The sequence below is a fragment of the Takifugu flavidus genome, chromosome 7, assembly GCF_003711565.1.
Source record: "Takifugu flavidus isolate HTHZ2018 chromosome 7, ASM371156v2, whole genome shotgun sequence".
Lineage (NCBI taxonomy): Eukaryota > Metazoa > Chordata > Actinopteri > Tetraodontiformes > Tetraodontidae > Takifugu > Takifugu flavidus.
The window spans coordinates 3,170,111-3,192,552 of NC_079526.1; the positions used below are offsets into that span (position 1 = coordinate 3,170,111).

At 44.3% G+C, this 22,442-nt stretch overlaps 1 protein-coding gene across 1 annotated transcript; it reads right to left on the bottom strand.

Annotated features, from left to right (window-relative positions):
- Positions 1–572: 572 nt before the first annotated feature.
- Positions 573–22,135, bottom strand: atp10a (ATPase phospholipid transporting 10A). Its single transcript, XM_057038299.1, has 21 exons — positions 20,928–22,135; positions 18,840–19,044; positions 18,263–18,348; positions 16,897–17,003; positions 16,676–16,807; positions 16,397–16,527; positions 15,381–15,633; positions 15,084–15,301; positions 14,816–15,010; positions 13,107–13,665; positions 8,549–8,652; positions 7,442–7,568; positions 7,165–7,349; positions 6,579–6,939; positions 5,224–5,300; positions 4,273–4,398; positions 3,993–4,193; positions 3,821–3,901; positions 3,612–3,716; positions 2,867–3,054; positions 573–2,711 (listed from the first exon to the last, which is right to left on the bottom strand). Exons 1-21 carry the CDS (start codon positions 21,350–21,352, stop codon positions 2,180–2,182), a joined length of 4,398 nt encoding a protein of 1,465 aa, XP_056894279.1. The 5' UTR covers positions 21,353–22,135; the 3' UTR covers positions 573–2,179.
- Positions 22,136–22,442: the final 307 nt, after the last annotated feature.

The following is a 22,442-nucleotide window of genomic DNA, read 5'->3' on the forward strand; positions in this document are numbered from 1 at the left end:
GAAGAGATCGCATCCCTGTGAGGACAGAGGAGTCATCATTATCTCTGCTTTCAGACGAAGAGCGGGATCTCCAAAAGTGCAGCGGTGGTCAGTAATTTGGCCGCTCCGCTGCAGCATCAGCATCAGCACGGCCTGGCCGGTCCCCTTTCCTCTCACTGGGCCTCAACAGCAACATTATTACCTCTCTGTGGACGGCCCTCACAGATGCTTGGCGACCGCGCGAAGACAAAGTGGTATCGAGGATCATCCATCATCACCTGTGCACGTGTGAGCAGACGTGAAGTCAGGCCTCAGCTGTTCCTCTAAAGGTTCCTCTCAGCTCTAAATAACCAAAGTAAAATAGGACTTTCTTGTGTTTATTACACGTGTTAACACTGTCCATGGCCTCTTCAGAAGGAACTGTAGCTTTACAAGTTTCGCTGCATAAACTGGACAAACTTTACGGAATGAGTGAGTCCAGATTCACCGATCACACATGTAGAGTTGGACGACGCCCAGAAGTGACCATGACAAACCAACAAAATTTGGTCATTTTAATTAATTCCCTAGGGGAAAAAAGGGTGTAAAAAAGGGATAATTTATCACTTTATTTTGTTCAAAAATTTGCCATGACGCAGGATATTTCCACTTGAAGGACAAAGGACAAAAAAGAATAAAAAAAATGTATATATTACAAATTCGAAATATGCCTTTCAAGGGTTGCGACGTCTCGCTGCCATCGGGGGCTGCAGCTTTTCAGGGTTTCTCGATTCCTCCCAACATGAGAGCGAGAGGTTTTGTCCTCTGGATTTTACAGCTCAGACGTGATGTTAAACAGCACAGAACCTGCAGCAGCTGAACATGGAAACCAGACGATGACTTCAAAAACGCTGATATGTTTACAGCCGTAAACGCTGCCGTGAGGAATTCATGATAACTGGTAAATAGCATCAAATACAATTCAATCCAGCACATGATGTGACCCACCTCCCTCAAAAAAATAAAACAGAAAACCCCAGAAGATCTAACGCAAACACACAAGTCAGCATGGCATGGAAACAGACACTGTGTGCCAAAAAAAACCACACACACATCCACCTAATAAATATCCCAACATATCACAATCCTCGCGACAGATGTTCGATTTAATATTTGTCATTTCTCATCCAGTGTTAAGGAACATAACTGCTGCACATGATCTTTGGTCAGTGACACGTTTCCCAAGAACCCGACTGGAAATCAACCATTGGGACATTTGAAAGGTGCAGTTACTCCAAGCGAAGAATCCTGTAGGAGTGAAGGAGGAGCGACCGAGGACAACGGCCACACCAAAAAAGAGAGAAATTTCAAAGTGCAAATTCAAATCTTAAAGCTTACATAGCAGACAGAACAGTTCGTGATTGAGCTCTTTTGACAAGAGGTTCTATCAAATAAAAGTCTCGACGGTATTTGGGTGTCAGCTTATCGTGGGAACGTGGTCCAAAATATATTTACTCTGTTCCTAAAATACATGACACTGGCACCACTTTACAGATTCTACTCCTTATATTTAGCATCTCTTAGTTTCCAGTGGAATGGATGTTCTCAGGACTGAAACTATGCCTTTCTGAGAATGTCTTCAACAGAAAGAAAGAAAAATATATGGATATTTAAAGGAATGTATAGAGAAGACGCCTTGAAACCCCTTTTTCCTTTCAAATTCAAGACGTCAATGCCACTTTTTAATACAACAGGAATCTCAAAATGGATGTTTCCTTGGTTTCTTATAAAAATTCTGAGGAATATAAAATGTATAAAAGTTCTGAGGAATATCAACACGAATTCAAGGCCACTGTAGCTGCTCATGAATGTGTTTCAAGGCAAAGCTGAAAGAATGAACAGAATGAATACCATTTCCATGGGAGGAGGAAAAACTCCAAACAAAGCAGCGGTGGAATGTCTCTACTCTGGTATTCCTTACATTCAAACCTGAACATGAACTGAGATGCCGCGGGATAGTAAACATCCCAGGTTAACCAAAATGAACGGAAGATCCACTTCTTCCACATCAAAAAGCCTCAAAAATCTCTTTTGCTTTCAGCATCTAAAATATAAAGTACCTATTTCTCTTATATAAAAGAATCTTCTTCAAAAATACAATTAAATTATTTGTAAAAAAACAAAAAACTATCGTGCAAATGACAGTGACGTACTTCAGACGTCACAAACTGGTGTGCAGCAAGTGTTCTGCCAGCGGCTCCGTCCTCTGTGCTGGCTGAAAGGTGGGCTCACCCTCAGAGGTCCTGGTGTATCTGACGCGCTGCAGATCCCCATCGGGGGGCAAGGTCAGCTGGACGCTGTCCGTCTGTGTGAGCAGAGGTGTCGAGGTGATGCAGCCGGACAGACTCAAGCCCGACGTCTCTAAAGTCTTATCGAGACAGTCCGGGACTTTGGGAGGAAGCTGAGGCTCGCCTGAGAGCTGAGGGGGGTCTTTGGTGTTGAAGAGAGAGTCTATTTGTGTTGGCACTAATGAGCACAGGCCCTTCTCGCTCTGATTACAGTCCTGCGACGCAGACCTCCGCGTTGTCTTTGAGTCTTTTTTATTGCAGACTTTAGGGGAGGGTTTAGTGAGGGACAGGAAGGGCGACTTGGGGCTTCCGTGGCTGCGGATGTTCCTGCTGGCTTTATCCAACAGCCTTCCCATTTGGACCGGACTGGGAATCAGAGAGTTCTGACACGCCCTGTAGAAATATCTGAAGATAAAACAGAGCCAGACATTAGGATACACCAAAACCCCGCTGGTGATTAAAGCCAGGCCGCTGCGGTAAACACATGAATCACGAGGTGCAGCTGGAGACGCACGCGAGTCTAAATGTCTACGTGGATTTAAAAGTCCAGCAGCGTGTACCTGGGCAGCAGCGCGGTTACGGGAGTGATGATGCACAGCAGGTAGAAGAGGGGGTCCTTCAGCAGCGTCTGCATGGTCCAGTAAGGGTTGGAGGGGGAGTAGCAGGTCGGACAGGAAGCGTTGTAACACAGAGCCACTGTGAAGAACAGGGTGAGGCTGAAGGCTATGGACGACCAGTTGATCCAGGTCTATAGGAAAATAAACATTATTAGGAAAAAAACACTAATTTCTCTGTGAGAGCAGAGTCATCAGAACAAAACAGAACATCAGTGGTGAGCGTCAGTGTGAGGGAACATAGCTCGAGTCAAGTGCTTTTATGTTCTCTGATAGTCTACAAACTACTAATTCAATAAATGAGTTGCTCCCTTGCTACGGATTAAAGATTATATTTTGAGTGCAAGAAAGCCATTTCAAAGCAGACTTTCAAGTGTTTGCCAGGCAGTTCCTCATTTGGTTTATGGCAGTTCTGGACAGGGCAGGGAGGTCATAGCAGGGAGTCCTAGACGGATCGTCAGTCAAAGCTGATAACATGGCTTCCTGAACAGTTAATTACTGCCTCCGAGCTGCTGGGGAAAAAGAAATAAGTGGTACGTTTGGGTGTTCGCCATACACGTCTGCTTTGATCGTAGGATGCTTAGAAGGCAGATTAGATAGAGCATCGGTGAATCCTGACGTATAAAACTGGAAAATCTAGAACGTTGATAGCTGATAAGCCGGCTCATTCTGGAGGTCGAAGCATATTCACCCAGGTTTTGGTCTCAATCCCCAAGTGCACCAGGATGGTACATAGAGCCAGGGTGATGATGGGGGTCCCCCACGTAAACAGATCTACATCAGAGTCAGCATAGGCCTGCGAGGGACACGGAGGACAAAAGGACAAGGAGAGCAGCAAAGATAAGTTTACAAGCCAACATCAAGTGAAGACACTCGTGGGGGATTCAAAGTGAGACTCACAAAGTAAGGAATGAAAAAGCAGACCAGGCTTTGGTAGAAGGCATCGATCATGTTCATCCAGAACATATATGGCTTATATTCCTGCGAGACACAGATTTCCTGTCATAACCCTGAACGACACATTTACAAGCCATCCTAAGACAACCAGGAAGTGGACACAAGCACAGCTGACCTCGGAGTTCTGGCCGTTTCCATAGAGATGAGGTAGTTGCTGCAGGGTCTCTGCTGACACGTCTTTGTCCAGTGTGCCAGTGATGAGTTGTGGGAAAGCCGAGAACATCAGGTTGAAGAAGATAACATACCACTGGTCAATCATGGCCGACCCTGAGAATCCACAGTAGAACTGATACCAGAAGATCAGAGCCACGAACATCTGCGGGAGCGAAGGACGACAGAGTGAAGCGGACAGGAACCATCGCGATAGGAGCCGTGTCCGGGGGAAAAGCGCTTACAGCATTTTTGTAGAAGAAATACAGGATCATGTTAGCGAGTCGGGAGTAGCACCAGTGTCCGTGGACCAGTAGGAGCTTCTGGAGATACCGGAAACGTGGGAGGGCAAAGTCGCTCGCCATCACCGCCTGCAACATACCAGAAGGACCCAACGTTCAGCCTCTGCACCTTTCAGTTATTAAAATACAACTGCGGGACAGTGGAAGGTCGGTTTTAATGAGTCTTCGGTGGGCGTCAACTTTCCAAAGTAATAAGCCTTAATCGTGCTGGCCACCGCCTGGGACTCATCGCGAGCGCTGCAGGATGTTGTCAGTGTCACCTGGTGGCATTTAAAGCCAAACTGGCTGCAGTCCCACCCTTTTTTACATCCCACTTACCCCCCACAGCACATCTCAGCTGTCAAGATCGCTCGTCAACAAGAAAAATGACCAGCGGACGTCTTGTTGGGTGGCAATTTAGCCTCTGCTGTGCTCTAATAACCGGTTGGTAATGAGTACACAGGGATTCCAAAAACACGCGTGTCAGCGCACCTCAGAATCTTGAGTAGTGACCGCTGTCTCATTAAGAGCAAATTTGATTAACAGTGATTAATCTTGTGGGCCACTTAAGTGCAGCATAGTGAGCCTCTAATCGATGTGCGGCGCAGCAGCACGCCTCCACAGCCTCTCCTGAAGTTAATTGGGACCCTCCATCAATGTTTCCAAGATAGTCTTCCTGGAAAAACGGGCGGTCGGGTCAAATGAACAGGAAAGCAATGTCAACTAAATTTCCTTAACCATTCTTTTTACCTACTGACCTCAGACAAGCTGGAGATGCAGAGACTCCATCTACGTAGATACACACACACACACTTCCTGACTCAGCAAAACCTTCAGCTTAGGTGCATGGATCTGGGCTGAAACGTGCACTTTAGGCTGATACATCCCTTAAGCCATGCTGTTATCCTTCCTTACCTGCATGCCTTCCTGTCCTGAGATGCCCACACCCACGTCTGCCACTTGAATCATACTGACATCATTGGCTCCATCACCTGGAAGAGAGAGAGACACAGAGTGAGTGTGTGTGTGTGTGTGTGTGTGTGTTAGAGAGAGAGAGAGAAAGAGAGAGAGAGTCCCGAGCGTCAGTGCTGGACCAAACAGCTTGTGCAAACTACATTTTTTACAGAGTTGCTTCTATTTTAACAGGTTTTAAGTTGATAACTGGTAAATATCTGATAACCGAACCAAATTTGTATATCATTTCGATGTTGTTCTTTTTTGGCATATTTGTGTTGAGCTTTTGAATCCCAATGCTACATATTACCGGTACATGTAATCCCTTGTTATTCTGTACTGTATCACATCATCATATTTAAATAATAGACTGTGGACACTACCACTTAATTGAGAGCAAGTTATTAATATTGACTTATATTTAGAACATTTATGGAATTCCCATCCACCAAGAAAAATATTTGTACGTCCTGTAAAATCCCTAGTTTTCAAATTCCTCCACTGAATGTTTTCCAACTACTTGATGAGAAATGTCAATGGTAAAATCTAAAATGGACCAAAAACGGAATAAAGGTGCGAACAATGAACTGAGAAATGGAGCCAACAAGAAAAGATCGTCACGGTTCAGACTATATTTCTGTTAACTAAGGACGACGACCGCTGTGACATTCACAGGTCTACCTCAGTCTGAGACACGTCTCTTTCCTACTGTAAACATTCCGAATTGCTGGAAAAGCAAATGCTGAAGGTGCTGTTTTTGTCCACGATAATGCTGAATGGAGTCTGGAGCCATCATATCTAGCAGAGCTCCGATCTTACAATAATCTCTTCATCCTATAGAGATTTAAAGGAAAGTTTGGGACGGCACGGTTTCAACTCGCTGCAGGAGCGTGCTCGCCCGGCAGCAGGCAAAAATAAACACAACAATAAAGATCAAAACGCACAAAGACGGGAACAAACCCAACCATCGACATCCTCACGCCACCTCCACTCTGATGCACCGGTGTTACACCTAACGAGGTCTGAAAATACCATGATTGATTCTATGGTATCGTTGAGTGTGCACCTCTGCTCGGAAGCTTCAGCACCAGCAGCCACATAAACAATAAATAATATACAGACTACAAACAGAATATTTTACTACGGCCACCCAGATGGTTGCTGTGATCTGGTAAATGCTTCTAGATTGATTCCGCCCATGATGAGCATGCGAGACACATCTGCTGATGTGATTTATGTAAAGTCTATATAATAGCAGAGGAAATGTTTTGCATCCGTGGGCAGGGGTGTCATGCATACGCTTGATCTTTCCATACCTATCGCTAGGGTCATGACCTTCAGCTTGTTTCGCACCAGTTTGACCACCATGCTCTTCTGCAACGGCGTCGACCGGCAGCAGAGGACCGAGCGACAGCTCCGCGCCACGGCCAGGAACCTGTCCTCCAGACTTTTATCGAGGGCGTAGGCCAAGGTGCGCCCGTCGATGACCAGGCCGAGCCGGTGCACCACAAAGGGAGCGTCCTGCCAGGAGGAGGTCGAGGATGTAGCGGAGGAGGGATACGTCTGAAGGGGCGCCAGGCCGCTGTGATAGGCCTTGGCTGTTGGGTCTGCAGTGCTGCAGAGGAATTTAGCCTGTAGATAGTGCAAACTCTCCTCCAGTAACAAGGCACATGCCTCCTGGTTTAGAGACAGACACAGAGAGGTTTGGAATTCCGGAACATTTGTTTTTAATGAGGTGCACATCTGGTGTGCAGACGCTGAATCCCAACCAAAGCCAGTGCAGCTTATCCTTAAATGACCTTTCTACTCTGACAACATTAGAGCAGTGTTTTATTAAATCTATTAGACTCTATTAAGCACAAACAGGAACAAAGGTCATTAACAAAGCCCATTTCAACTCACCTGGGAATCAGCGTTCAGTGTCAGGATCTCCTCTTCCGGGTCCAGCAGCTTGCAGGCATATGCAATATTGATGGCCGTTTCTTGTTTGTCGCCTGTCAGCACCCAAATCTGGAGGCCAGCCTTGCGCAGGGCAGTGATGGTTTCGGGAACGCCGTCCTGCAGCCGGTCCTCAATGCCCGTCGCTCCTGAAAAAGAAGCAACCGACAACTTGTGTATATTCAAAAAAATAAATCCCATTTTCAGCTACATTTGTGGACTGAAATCATGAAAAAGTTACCTAGGAGATGGAGGTTTGTTTCTAGTTGCCGGGCAGACTCGAAGAGCAACTCCTCTCTGTCCTGGATGGCCGTCTCGGCCTGCAGGTGATGCTGGAGCCAGCAGGCATACTGTTCCTTGGTCAGAGTCTGACACACAAGGGTTCATCACACTTTATCACGAGGGAGGGAGCTTATTCATCCTGCAGGAGCTCTTCTAATGAGGAACTGGAGATGCTAACGCCACACAATCCCACCAGGGTGAGATTAGAAGCAGCAGGATTCCAGAAGGAGTCCATTCAATGCTGAGCTTTACATGGAGAGGTGTGGGCTGAAATATGTGCATTCCAATCATTGCTATTTGGACTTGAATGGCTAAACATGAATAATTGCATTAAAAACCAAATGTGAAGCACGCAATTTGAATTTGTGGTGTATTTGAATCCTCGCATTGAAAAGGTGAATCTGAACAGTATAATATGATCTGTTGTATTGTTGCATTCAGTTCTCACATTTTAAATTAAGTTCTCAAAATTGTACCTCAATTTGCTTTCGACATCCAGATCAAGCGCTGAAGAGGAGTCGTGTGCATCTCTACACTATATATAGAGGATCCTACATTCATGTAAATCTATTGGACTTTGGTTCCGAACAAATAAACTCAATTTCAAATGATACTATTCAGATTCAGCTTTTTGATGCAGTGATTCAAATTTAACAATACAAATTCAATATATGTGACTCCATTTTTTTTAACCATTATTCAAGGTTAGCAATTCAAATACCGGTATAAATATTTCAAATTCAGCTTCTCGGGGCACATATTTCACCCCCGAGACGTACCTCCATGCTTTAATACTGTACATCGATTTCAGATCAGACAGAAGATTGAAGCCATTCAGATTCTGAGGCATCGCTCTTGTTTCGCACATGCAGAGATCCAGTGAGGCCAGATTGGGAGAGTATAAATTAACAGCCTGGGAAAGCGACAGATTGCAGACTGAGTCACAGAGAAGTGCCTCGTTCATGTGTTCATCTGCGCTGGGTTACAAACGCAGCCGGAGAGGCGTCGCCTCCAACTAAAACTAAACTTTAGGCTTCTCCGCTCCCCCCGACAGGTTTCTGGTTACCTTTTTTGCGATGCACAGTGTCCGAAGGCCATCTGCAGCGTACAGGTTCAGGTAGGTTTGAGTCCGGTTGATAATCTTCTTCAGGCGTTTCCCTTTGGAGTTACCTTCGAAAACAGCAAAGAGCAGAAGCATGGATGGATGGATGTTTGTGTTGCACCTGTAGCAACGGCTTTAGCATTCTGGACCCTTGTTACAATATAGATTTTACAAGGATTCAAGGAAACATGTGTGTTACATCATACTATATCATCCAGATTAAAGAGAGTAATTTAAAACAAGCAAAAACTCTACATTTTACAAGCAAAAATCCCTTTTTAACATGAATATTGTTTAGAAGCATTTCTTGCTCGAGCGTCTCCCTGGCACAGAACCCTGGCCATCATCTTGGCAGGGGAACACAGCACAAACAGACGGGCCTAATCGGCCTCCTGACAGCCAACACTGTGGTCGTCTGTCATGTGATTTCACCGATAACATGACAGCCTGGCGGGCACCACCCCGCTAAATGCATTCCTGCTGAAAACCCAACTTGTGCACAGTTGGCTCAACAAACTGCTGCTTCCTTTATCAAGTCAGACTTTATACACAGAGATACCAGGGTTCAAAGCCTCCTAGCCACCCAAGCTGCCCGTCTTCATCGCTTAAACAGGGTACACACGTAAAGATAATCTGGCTGTTTTATCCCAATTTCACCCCCCGTCCCAACCAAGGATGGCAAACCCCCGATTGTCTTATGTCTTATAAGATTGTCTTGTGGCCTGAGGTGTGTTAAGAGTGAATCCGTCCCAACTTTCTACACTGCAGTTGTTCTTCATTCGGTCACAAATCTATCAGTTCACAGCAATTCTGCAGTTAGTAGCGTTAATTGGTTGCAGATTTTTTAACTGTAATTATCAAACTAAATTAAACTCCGTAAGTTATATCCTGTAAATGTCTCTGTAAAGATGCAATTTAATTTCAGAAGGTGAGAGAATGGTGTATGGATAGACCTAAAATTCCACCTCTAGCTCTGTTTTAAGAGAGATTCTGAACAACTTCATCATCTGAATGGAGCCATTATGGAAATAATGAGCCAACTCATACCGCAGTCTCATTGGCTGGTTCCACCCAATAGGAAAAACCTACTATAGTGAGGAGTCACATATACCGGTACACACACACACACACACACACACACGCACGCGGGAGTGTGTGACAACTGTACCCAGGGCTCTGCAAAGAGAACACACAGATATTTGTAATAAAAGTGATGTTCAGCACAGCCCTGAACTTGAATGGAAATGATCAGTGGATTCGTAATGGAAAACCCAAACTACACGTGCACAGGGTCTGTATGTAAGTCAGGACTGTCAAAACAACGTGGGACTGTTTATTCTCCACTGACACACCACAGTAAGTGTATGGTAAACACGAGTACAGCCATTTGTAAAAGGCATCCTGATAGAGACCAAGTGCCTCCGTCTAATGAATTATGCCTCCAACTAGTTAGGTTGGACACAGGGTTGGACGGCGTGTTTTATGAGCCGGCGCCACCGTGTCCACATTAGTGCGTTTATATTTTTAGTTTATCTGGCATTTTAAGAAAGAACTCAACTGGCATCTATACTTGTGGACACCTGCTGACTCAGCAAATCGCACCATAAACCCTACGTTGGCAGACCTCTTCAGTTGTACTGTAGTAAAATATGTAAGGTCCTTTCTAAACAATATGACAATATCCACAATAGCGAAAACTTCTAGAACAGGAGTCGGCAACCCAAAATGTTGAAAGAGCCATATTAGACCAAAAAAACCCCAAACAAATCTATCTGGAGCCACAAAAAATGAAAAGCACCACATGCTGTGAGTGTCTATATTAGCTATATTAGCCTACTTTTAAAATGATAATTAGGCTACAAATACATAAAGAGCATTCGTGGTTACATGTTTATTTTCCCTGCAGCACATCCTGGAGAGAATGACGCTCCACGCGACCAGTCTGCTGCACGATGGTGCTTTAAGTTTAACCCCCATTATAATGAGATGTTGAAATTAAATATTTATGATACACATTTTCACAGCATTGGAAAACTTTAAGAATGTTTGTCATGTTTTTCCTCCTACAGAAATTATATTAAAACAAAAAATAAAGTCACACCATCTTTTTCCATTTTCATATTTTTGAAAAAGCTCCAGGGCGCCACTAGGGCGGCGCTATAGCAGTTAACCGTGCCACACAGGTTCATCCTTTTTAAATGATAAACACTGTGTGTTTAGGCTGCAGGAAGTCGAGACGCCGTTTCAGGCACGCACGTTAGAGGTGACATGACTACTGTAATTTGGATTAGACATTTACTATGTCTGACAACAAGTATAAGGCAGCTAAATATCATAATAAAAAATGCATCAGTGCTACCTTAAGTCATAAAACCGTTAGGTTCCTCATCTTTTTTTCTTTAGGTTAAATGGCTCACTGTGCACATTTTACGGTCCATTTCTTTAGACCGCAGGACAAACTGATCCTAAAGACGCAATTACCCCAACAGAAATTAGACACCGTTAATAATAAATGACGCCTTTAATCATTCATCAAGATGGGGGAAATTATTTCCCATTTGTGATTCTTCAACTGTAAACTTTAGCAGACTATTGTCCTGCACAGAAGGTGGAGTCATGAAAGAACTCCTCTCTCAGCCTTCAGTTTATGGGCTGGAGCAGCTTGCCGGGTGCCCTCGGACAGATGTCTGGTGACTGTATACAGCAGCGCCGGTGAGCAGTTCCTGTGTATCTCTCTGTGTGCCTGGAATACTAACAACCCTGTTCACGGTTTCCATTTGCAGGTTTCAGGTCATCAAGAGGGAGGAACAAGGTTTCGAGATCTAGGGTGCCAAATTTTACAGGCAGGGCGTTTTGCAGCAGTAGCTATTAAAATACTCATTCTTATGTAACATCCTATATTATGGCTTTACATCAGTGGAAAGTATGAGAGCATGCCCGCTATATAAAGACTCACTGTGCAGCCAGAGCGCAGGTTCTTAGATACTGAAGGATTTGTTCATTTACATCGTGAAAAAAAAAAGTTGTCATAAAAATAAAAACAGTGGTCACATCTTGATTCTACACAACCCAAAAACTCTTTCAGCCAAAGCTTTGTAGAGCAGAAGAACCTCACCACTGTGGATAAATTCATTCATAAATCCATCGGTTGTCCTTTTTTTATCTAGGTTCTGAGGTGAGTAGGGATGGACCTGAAATCATCTGTGTTTTTTAGCTGAGATATGACATGTTTGTTTTTTATTCAATATGTTTCCTCTCAGACACACATTTGTGCGTCTTTTTTAAAGACATAACGCCTGCCCCTTATTCTAACTATCACAGCCTTCAAATCCCACTTTCCCCCTTAAACAGAGTGTGGACCAGACAAAAGGTCCTCCCGTTTTGTCCACAGAATGCTGACTGAAGTTTTGCCAGGCTCTCCGGGCAACCAGGGTCAACCGAATTCAACAATTCTCCAAACCCATCTTGACCGACAGAAGGGAGCCGTGCCCTTTTGTGACGTGCCAGTGCTTTAGTTATGTAACACATCAGGCCCAAAAGGCTTTTTGATATTATTCTGGCTCAAATGATATTTTTATGCTGCACATCTGACTGGTTCAATCCAAAACACCAAAGAATTGAGCTACTTTCTGAAAACTGCTGAACCCGTCTTGCTCGGTTGATTGCCCATCTCTGATATGTTGCAGCATACAAGACATGTGACTGAGGCTTGAAACATGTGACTCAGCTAAACCTTCTGCAAACTTAGCATTTTTTTAAACGCATATTTCTGCTCACCATGACAAGATGAGGAAATCTTGTGGCTGGCTTTGAAGCGATTATAGCTCAATAAATAAAAATGAACAGCTATTAATGACTGTTTTTCTGGCATGAATCCTTGTTGCTGAAAATTAGAAAACACTTTTTTTTTTTACCTCCAAGACCTAGAATGTGTTTCTCAGGTCAGTGGACAGCCTGGAGTAGGTTTCAGCCCATCATTTATGATGCTTCAACATATATTGGTCAAACCCCTCATCTATGAGGAGGTTTGTGCTTCATGTTTGTGCTTCATGTCTTGTCATGATTTCAGAGGAGAGATTCATTGTTTCCACTGCAAAAAGCCACAACAGCAATCCCAACATTATCAGACGACAATGACAGCGCCAGAAATCATCTGCACGAGCTGCAACTTCACTTCCTGGACAAACTGTCATCCACTATTTGGGAGGTTCTTCACCCATGGGTCAACAACAACAAGCAAAGGCCAAAAATCAATATGTTAGCGTCTGAAGCTGAAGTCGACTATATATTCCAATTTGGTATTTCAGAAGGTTTCGTTGTGGTTAAAGAACTTGTCTGACTGGTGCTGCATTATCCACATTTGTACGCCATGCTACCTCTGAACCTGACAGATACATCGACAATACAAATCAGAATTCTCAGAATCTCAGATCATATCATTTGAAATAAAGCATTTTGCTGCACCGTTGAGCACCACCGCAGGCTCATGTAATATTAGAGTATAAAATGGTTGCTTTCCTACCTGTGTCGGGGGGTTTAATGAGGTCCATGATGACAGAGTCCGCTCCTTTAGTGTATACTGTGATCTGATCCGTCAAGGGGTGTTTAACCACTACAGACATGCGTTTCCTGGTGGAGTCAAAGCCCAGCGTGTGCAGCAGCTCAAAGCTCAGCTTTCCCAGGTGCGGAAGTTCCACAGTCACTTGATCGGGGAGGCGTCCGACAAGGGAGCACTTGTAGGCCCTGGCAGCATAGACCAGCGCGGCTTCATCGGGCGACTCGGCCTCGTAGCGCAGCTCGCCCTCCTCCAGGTTCCAGGCCTTTCCATTGTTGCATGGTGGGACAGGACTGAAGGCCTGCTCCAGGTCCGAAGGGCGCCGCTCCTCGGCCAGCTTGGTGAGCGTGCTCTCTGCTGAGGGGGAGGTCAGCAAGCTGGAGCATCCTCGGTTGGAGGAACGGTTGGTGACGAGGCTGGAGGAGCTGCTGCTGTTGGACCCGGACGTCAGCCGGCTGGGGGTGAAGCGTTTGATGAAGTCTTCGATGGTCTTAACTGGTGACTTCAGTTCAAACCTCATCCGGACCTGAACAACAAGGAAACCTTAGTAAACCACTTAAAGTAACAGCAAATAACCAGTTTATCTGCCGATTACGCTTTTGAACCAAGACTCCTTTTATGGTCTTTGCAATTCAACTCCTTCATCTTTATTTATAAAGCATCTATTACAATCAAAACTGTCTCTAGGTGCTTTCCAGAATCCCAGGGCCTGACCCCTAAGCAACAGCAGCAAGGAAAAACTCCCTTTTAACAGGGAGAAACCTTGAGCAGGCCCAGGCTCATATGGGGACTCTCTTTCTGATGAGAGGATGTGATGCTGACGTCCTGATGTCAACAGCGTCACCGTTATCGACCTTTTGGGTGCAAGGACATAGTAAAATGGCATTCTCACTGGGACAAAAGCTCTTAAAAATGGCGGGTTTGTGTGAAAGGAACTTTTCTGCCACACAATTCTGGTTCCTTTCAACTTATCAGATAACCTCCAAACGGAAACACAGTCCCCATAAATAATGCAGCGCTCGGTGAAGGTTAATCTTAAAGGCTTGGGACTTGTGACTGGCAGGACAGTGAGCCTGTGCAGGAGGAGAATGTGGGACCTGGAGGGGATATCAGATGTGTGCAGGAGAACCACACCCTGGCTCACATAAAAGAAAAAACAAACTACGGATATACAGCTGTGAACGGCAACAGCACATCAAAGATACAGGCAGCAAACGGTGAAAGCTACGTGCAACTGGAGACATTGTGAACCTTTTTATTCTTCTTGGAAAAGAAGCCAAAATGAATTGGTTTTTTTTGTAAAAGATGGAAACTAGTCCCACTTTGTTCATAAAAGCAAAAACAAAAATCAATGCAGCCCTGGGGACACCACGCTCTGGCTCTGGGACAACATTCTCTTTAAATGTTCTATGTAAACCTTTGTTAGGCAGACTCAGATGTGGAGGTTCTCTATTAGATATTTCTAGAATTTTTTTTTTTTTTATTACACACTCCGTTAAAAAAAGACAATTCACACTTGTACGTATGTATATTGTTTAAACAACACATAAAACTGCAGAGTTTAGGGGATGGAAGCTGCTGGGGCTGCGTGTGCAGGTGGAAACAGGGCTATATATACCCGCCATCTTAACCAGCACGTGATTAGACTCAATAGACGTTGTCAAGGGAAGGTGTACCTTCTGTCTGGGCTGGTTGGGGGAGGACACCACCACCGTGTTGCAGATGGTAAGAGCGATGAAGAAATCAATGATGTCCGCCAGGTCAGAGGGCAGCTGGGACACGGGCTGGCTGTGGTACCGCATGAAATCCATCTGACTGCTGCATTCATTGAATTTGTCCAGGAGCTGCGGGTCAGGGGTGATGTCTTTCTCCTGCAGGACAAAGAAGGGATGAACAGCGGAGTGATAAGAGCGCGTCGGCATTATGAAGGCTGCGCGTGCTGACCATTGGGCTGCTGAAGGCTGTGTGCTTGGACAGGATGCTGGCTCGCTTGGCTTCTGCCCTGCTGCCTGTCCTGCGGTGGGACTTGGTGCTGTGGGAGCGCAGCACCACCCGGCCGCTCTGGTGGCTGGTTACACTGTCCCGCCGGGGTAAAGTGCCACCGTGAGACATACACTCTTCCTCTTCAGAGTCCATCTCTTGGTACATAGCTATCCTTTTAGCTAGAGCACACACAGAGACAATTGTTCAGTGTTCATATTCATACGCGTTAACGCACGCTACTTTGTCGGATTGTCTCACCATTTGCATCATGGGAGTACTCCACCCCTGCTACGGTGCAGCGGCGGAACACCATCTTGTTCTCTGTCAGCGTGCCTGTTTTATCAGAGAAGATGTACTGCATCTGACCAAGATCCTCTGTGATGTTAAGAGCTCTGCACTGCAGGTGAGAGTCTGTCTCCTCGTCATATAACTCCACGTCCTGATGGATGAAGTACACTTGGCAGATCTTGACGATTTCAATAGACACGAATAGAGAGATGGGTATCAGCACCTAGACGGAACAAAACACAATGGAGAAAGACGGTTATGTTTACTAGTTACACTCTTCAGGATAGTACTTTATTTATGATTACAGACAGATGTGTAGTAATTGAATTTGTTTAAAAGAAATAAAATATTTTTAAATATATAATTGGCTGTTAGTAGTGTAAAAGTCATTTTTAGGTTAAAACCTACAGAGAATCTATGTGGCTAAAGTTTAATTTTGTGTTTGAGTCTTATAAGGAGCAAACTTAGATCATGAAATGAGAAGTGCAGCTTCTGTTTTCCCATTGCGATTTGATTTGGATGTTTTGTGGAAATGAGTAAGATTTGCTTAAATAGACAAAATATCCAAGTTTGGCACTAAACTGGTAGGATGCCAACACTGATCATTTGCACAGTTTGACCAAACCGTTTATAGTGGCTGCAACTGGCGGCAACATCTGACACAGGACAGGGTGACATTTCCACTGACGTTTATGGGAAAAGCCAAATATTTCCACTCAACCCAAATCAACAGCTTTTAGGTATCACTTTCTACTGTTTTTGTCCTGCATTCTAAAGGTTATTTAGCTGCTTTTAAAACACTTCCAGACTGAATATAAAGATAGGGATCTAGAGATCTGACACCCAGGCTCGCTCAGACTACTGCCAGTGTTATGATTAATAGCAAAGATTCTGCGTTATGGGACAGTGAGACATTATAAAACCATTAATGCTGTATGGGATGTATACTTCAGCTTAGCCGCCCGTCTCTTTCTCTCTTTCCATACCTGGAAGACTATGACCAAAGTGAGGAAGAGATAAATTGCAGATGTGATGGGTGATAAGGCCGTCCCCTCCGGACTTAAAACGTCGAACACGGGTCTCTTATCTCCATACTGGAACATCCACAACCCGTGACCTGCAACAGCAACACTGCAAGGTCAACTAATGCAAACGCTGGAATAAATAAACACAAGGGACATTTTCTCCACAATCTGCCATCAACAGAAACATTAACATGGAGGTAATTGCTCAATAGAGAGCAGATTGTTTGAGCCGTTACCCACCGACAGCAGCAAACAGGCACATGACCAGCAGGATGATGACACACCAGAACACGTCTACATTCATCTGTCTCTCCAGTTTGCTGCGCTTGTAGCGCGGGCCGTTGTTGTTGAGCATGGCTTTGGTCTCGTGACCTGCAAAGACAAGAGCGTGTTAACAGTAGCACGGCAGGGCATTATTACAGAGCGCTGCGGCCAACAACATGCTTATTTTGGTGGCTAACCTGCATAAATGACTATTCCCACAGCCTCCTCTGTATTGCGGATGGTACAGCCTCGCAGCAGCAGGTTTTCGTTGTAAAGTGCATCTCTCCGGCCACTACGGTGAATTCTGTCAGGTTGGGAGACACAAACAGTTCTGAAAACACGAATGCAAAAAAGTTCAGGTGACCAATAATGTTGCTGGTGGAAAACAGAGCACATCTTTTCTGCAGAGTCGACAAAACCAAAGCGGTTGTTTTCCTCGCGGAGCACCTCAATCGATCATGCTCAAAAGCATCATAATCTTATCTCAACAGGAGCCCTTATTTCAGCACAAATTCCATCTGATATAGAAGCGCCGGCCCTGTTAGCCCCTCCACTCAAACCCCTCGGGCAATTGGGTCTTTCATAGTTTTGCTGCTTGCGATCAGATTTTAGTTCTCTAGTTGCTGGTTTGCTGGTCATCAGGTTTAAAGGTCATCAGGTTCATTATCAGCACCATGAATTTAGTGATTAGACCGCGGAACATGTATGTTCAAAGGCTGCAGATAAGTTTGGATTAACCGAAGGTGAGATGTGTGCTAATCTGATTACAGATCAAAGGTTTTGTTTAAACACTCTTCAATTTCATTACTGAATTAAGAGCCAGCCAACAATCTTAGTCTACAAAACAGCTGTAATCTGTCCAAAAGCCAGTTTCAAAGTCCACCAACAGGAATGTTTTGACCTTTAAAAGCAGGCCAGCAGGTCAACATGCACATCGCTGCTATTGTAGAGCAACTGTGTCCAGCAGCTGGATGTCACCACTCATCCTGGGTTTAACACACTAATAACGCTCAGGGATGCCGATTGCCTTCTGTGCCGGTAAACTGGTGACATCAGACTGGTCACCGTTGGCTATAATGCAATAAAACACCCCTGTGCTGCACTGTAGCCTGGCAACTGAATACCTGCAGCATCTGGTCTCCTTCATAGCAAAGAAATAAATGTCAAAATCATTCGAGGGTGTGTGTCAGCACTGTCACTTCTCCCATTTCTCGTGTTCTGCCTCACACAGCTGATCCAACATGGAAAGCCATGGGAAGGCAGGCCAGAGAGATCAGACGTGTTCCCGAGTAAACACATTATATCTCACCAAAGCCTGGATACACAGCCCGGCAAGTTCAAGTTTGAGCAGAAACACACAAAAGCATTTGTGAAGAATTTTCCTTCAGTCGAGTATTGAATCAGTGCCGCTCTGTGCACAATGCTCATGACTTAGATGCTCACTGTTCATTTAAGTCTCATAATTGTCAACTAAGTTTCCCATTAATGCGGCAGGAGCTTAATGTGACTCATGTGATCACATCAATTTACAGTGAAATGAAAGTAAAACTCAGAAACACTTACATGTAGCCTCTGAATCGGTTCAGGTCGTTGTTGGGCTTCTCACATTCAATAATGCTGTTGTATTTCAAAGGGTCGAAATCACAATCCTGCAACACACAACCGACAATGGCTCAATATAAACTCAGACCTACTAAAGTCTGGACATATATTAGAGCATTTTACGCAGGCAAAAGTGCTTAAAATTGTTCTTTGCATGCCCACCCCACTGAAACGTGAAACAGCAAGTCTCGGCAATAACTTCGTGGATTTTTTTTACCCTTAAAATCTACCGCAACTCGCCCGAAGGAAGGCAGGTGGGACAGGCTCCAGGTGAAGCAACAGTGTTAGTGAATCTCTTCTCTTTTTGCTTTCCCATATTTCAGAAAGAGATCCTTCCACCAAAATTATTTTCTAGCATTTTCACACTCAAACTGCCAAATTCTGCTCCGGCAGCTTAACGCCTCCTTGCATGGATGAATATTTCACCAGTGTTTTTGGACTTCAGATAAACTTATCAGGTCAGGAAATGTGTTAGCTTACAGACACCCAACTCTCTGGCCAGTAATTACAAGACGGAAAGAAAAAACAGCTTTGTCACCAGGTCAAAGAAACTGCGGACAATCTGCCTCTGTTTCAGATTGGTCTCTCCGTCCAGTGTGGCAGTTTCTATGTGGCACAGGCGGTCAGGATCGCTGGAGCTAAGCAGCAGAACGTCGGCCGGCAGGATTTCATTACATCGCAGCCTGATGAAGTCTCCCACCCGCGCCTCTTTCCAGTACTTCTCCACATAGCGCCGCTCCGCTCTGCAAAACAGCAAGAAGGCAAACGTATAGTTTAGCCGAGTCATATAGGTCAACATATAAGTCAAGGAATGTGTCAAAGAATCCTAGTCACAGCCAGATGCAAACATAAGAAATGATGTTCTGGCCTTTTTAGGTTTTTCACTAATGTAGAAATACTAATCACAATAACAACCTGGAAGCTGCTTTTATATGCTAATAAAATAAACCAACACAACAAAGTCACAGAAGACATACATATTTATATTCTGTAGGGTATGTCCTAAGCTCATATTCCAAATAAGCATGTTTATTGGGGCCCCATAGAGAATGTTTTCATGCAATTATAAAATAATAACCTTTGCATATGGCAAAGTTTAGAGACAAACAAAGGTCTACAGCTTGATAGTAGCTCCAAGATGGTGATGACAAACAAAGGTGGTTCTGAGGAATTTATAATAGCGGCGTCTCTCAGACAAGTCAACACACTGTGAAGCAACCTGGGTGTTTCACCTATGATATTCAACAGCTGCAATATAACAAATACCTGGACATTTTCAGGTTCTTTTGCTTAGTTCATGGGTAAAACTGTTTGCACTGCCATGGGAAATTTAACTACACATGTGTGGTTAATTTTTTTTGCTGTTTTTTTAGGCTCCTGCAGCAAAGCTGCATTTTACTTTATTGTCTTGTAACACCAATAAACAGCAAAACAGCTTAAACTCAAATAGAGAGGACAACAAATTGGACTCAACTTGACCTAGGTTCTGGTCCCATTCACTACCATAATGTTAATAATCACCTGGAGTGATCTTATTATTTACAGCCTTTGTTTCAACACCTCATGATCACACTTAAAATGAGTGCAAACGTTTCTGCCATAAAAACTTGAACGTTTCGATAACTTCATATGGTTATGATTTGGAAAAATGAAAAGCTTAGCCAGACATCATCAGTACAGGTTGCTAATGTCTAACTGGAGGTCTGAACACCAGATTCTGGACAGCAGTGGTTGCAGATGTTGTGAGGATGACAAACTGATGTAAACAAACCTGTTGACATTCCACTAAAGTCAACTGCTGAAGCAAATATCTCACATGATGCAGGAGCAGCCTGCAGACTCAATTATACAGTGTTTCTGCATATGACCGTTCCGAGGATCAACTAAGTTTCCTCTGCTCAGCCACATCAAACACCTGTGCAAGGAAACACTGCGACACAGTCTGGCGCCTCTCCAGAGTGAGTCTGTGACTGGGAAATGGTGCATTTAAACACAGAGAACACAAGATTATTCTTCCATGTTGTCAAGGCAGACATTTGCAACGTGTCCGTGATGTTCACAATCCCACCACAGAAAGACAAAATTCAATTATGTCCAACCTTCACAGGGCAACCTGGGCCGTGTCAGCAAAAACTGTGAAGCCACTGAACAGTGAGGCTTTTGATTACTGTGAATTATGCTCTGTACATGCACAACAGTGCTGCTTTTCATTAGCAGAATACACAGCACACACACACACACACTCAAGAACATAGAACATAGTGGTGGTAAAGTCCAGAGCAAGCAACAGGTTGCCAGGTAACTTGCTGCCTCATTATTAATAGAATAATAGCACCGTGGCCATATCTATATTGATGGAAGACCTCATTGATCTCACACCTTCACTGACAGGACGGAGGGTCGGAAATTGACGTTTTTGTGGACTTCTGGACTACTCGTGTGGTTTATTTCATCATGTGTCGGCCAGCTTTAACCCTGAGGCCTGAGGAGTCATTTGTTTGTCCAATTTTGTCCAGAAATAGGTGGGCTAGACGGCCCAACACAGACAAAAACTTCAACTCTCTTGGCATCAACAAGATACCCGACAGACTTAAAGCTCGCACAGCAGCTAGAACCCGGTACTTACACGCTGTACACCAGACAATCCATGTGATTGATTTCTTTATCCGACCGGTGTCTCCTGTAATCCTCCCACAGGTCTTTGATGGCGGTGACAGACAAAATAAAAACGACAGGAGCGAGAGCAAGTTCTGGCTGGAAAGCGTTGACAACTGGGACAAAATTCAGCAAAGCGATGAAGACGAAGTAGACGTTGGCGAACCTGTGGAACTGCTCGAAGAGGTTCTTTGGTAGGAAAGACAGCACGGTATACTTAGTGGTCTTAATCTTGTTGTTTGCATAGTGTCGGTTTGGGTTTTCTTCCCCTTTGGCGCTATCGTATAAAATGTTGGCGTGGACAATCCTGGTTTTGTTCTCCTTTGTTTTCTTCTTTCGTCGCCTTTTGACTTTAGCGTCTTTGGCCATCCCGGGTTGGTCATTCTCTCGCGCCATAGCCAGTCCCGACTTTAAACTTTCCTTCTTTCCAAGTTTTTTTTTCTCCGTCGTTTCATGTAAAACCAGCGACACGTATCGGCTATGTTATCATTCTTCTACCGTGCGAAGGTTTGTGTCAGTCCTGACGTTAATTCAAGCGGACGGCTCTGGCTCATTCATGTCGGCGGCTCTTATCGCGACTCGCAGGAAAACTTTTGCTCTCTTTTCGCTGGGAAGGATGCTGAGATAGCTGGAAGTCCGAAGTTGGACGTGCGGCAGCTGGGCGGCAGATCTCTAAACCACACGGATGGACTCGCGACATGCGTTCGCGTAGGGGGCGGTGTTTGTAGATCTGCGGCTGCGCACAGGCTGCGCATAAACAGGATGTGAGGCAGGGGCGCGTTCCTCTCGAAACCTGACCCCCAGGCCCCTCCTAAACCCAGCCTGTTTTTTGAGTCTTCTAGTGCCACGCGTATTAGACTTTATATGAATCATGGGAAGGAGGCGAGAGTCTGCAGCGAGGGGGCGTGTGTACTCTAGTCTACATCCAACCTCAAGTCGTTTTTCAGTACGGGGAATTTAGACACGCATTACTATACAAGACAACTACGTACAAATAAGTTACCATCAAAAGAGTACAACTAAACATATGCAAATACTTTTGCAAAAGGTTGTGAATGCAGTAAAAACAGTATATTATAAAGATGCAAAGTTAAACTATATAACGGGTCAAGTGCTTATAATACGTAGTCCAACTATTGAACTTTTTTTATGATTGTCATAATTACTGTTGTTTTATTTCTTCCAATAAAATACTTTTGCAACTACTAAGTATGTAGGTATCTCCGATTATACCAAAACAATTTGAGGAAAAGCCAATATATTGTAGCAGAAACTTAAATCAAATTTCATGGGTCATTACAACATATGGTGTCAATGCAGAAAATAGTTGCAATCATACTGTTTTAATAATCTTATCTGTCATTGTTATTATGACATCATAATGTGTTATAATATAAAACAATCTGAATTAATGTTGAATTGTCTTTCTCTTACCACATAATTTATTTAAGGGTTTAAAGTTGCTCAGTTGTTTAAATCAAGGCTT

Excerpts from the sequence above, each read along its gene's own strand:
- atp10a (XM_057038299.1), bottom strand. The coding sequence starts at position 21,352 with ATGGCGCGAGAGAATGACCAACCCGGGATGGCCAAAGACGCTAAAGTC. Across the intron at positions 15,634-16,396 it reads CTTTGGTCATAGTCTTCCAG|GTGCTGATACCCATCTCTCT; the intron begins GTATGGAAAGAG and ends TGTTCCGTCTAG. Across the intron at positions 13,666-14,815 it reads CCAACCAGCCCAGACAGAAG|GTCCGGATGAGGTTTGAACT; the intron begins GTACACCTTCCC and ends CTTGTTGTTCAG.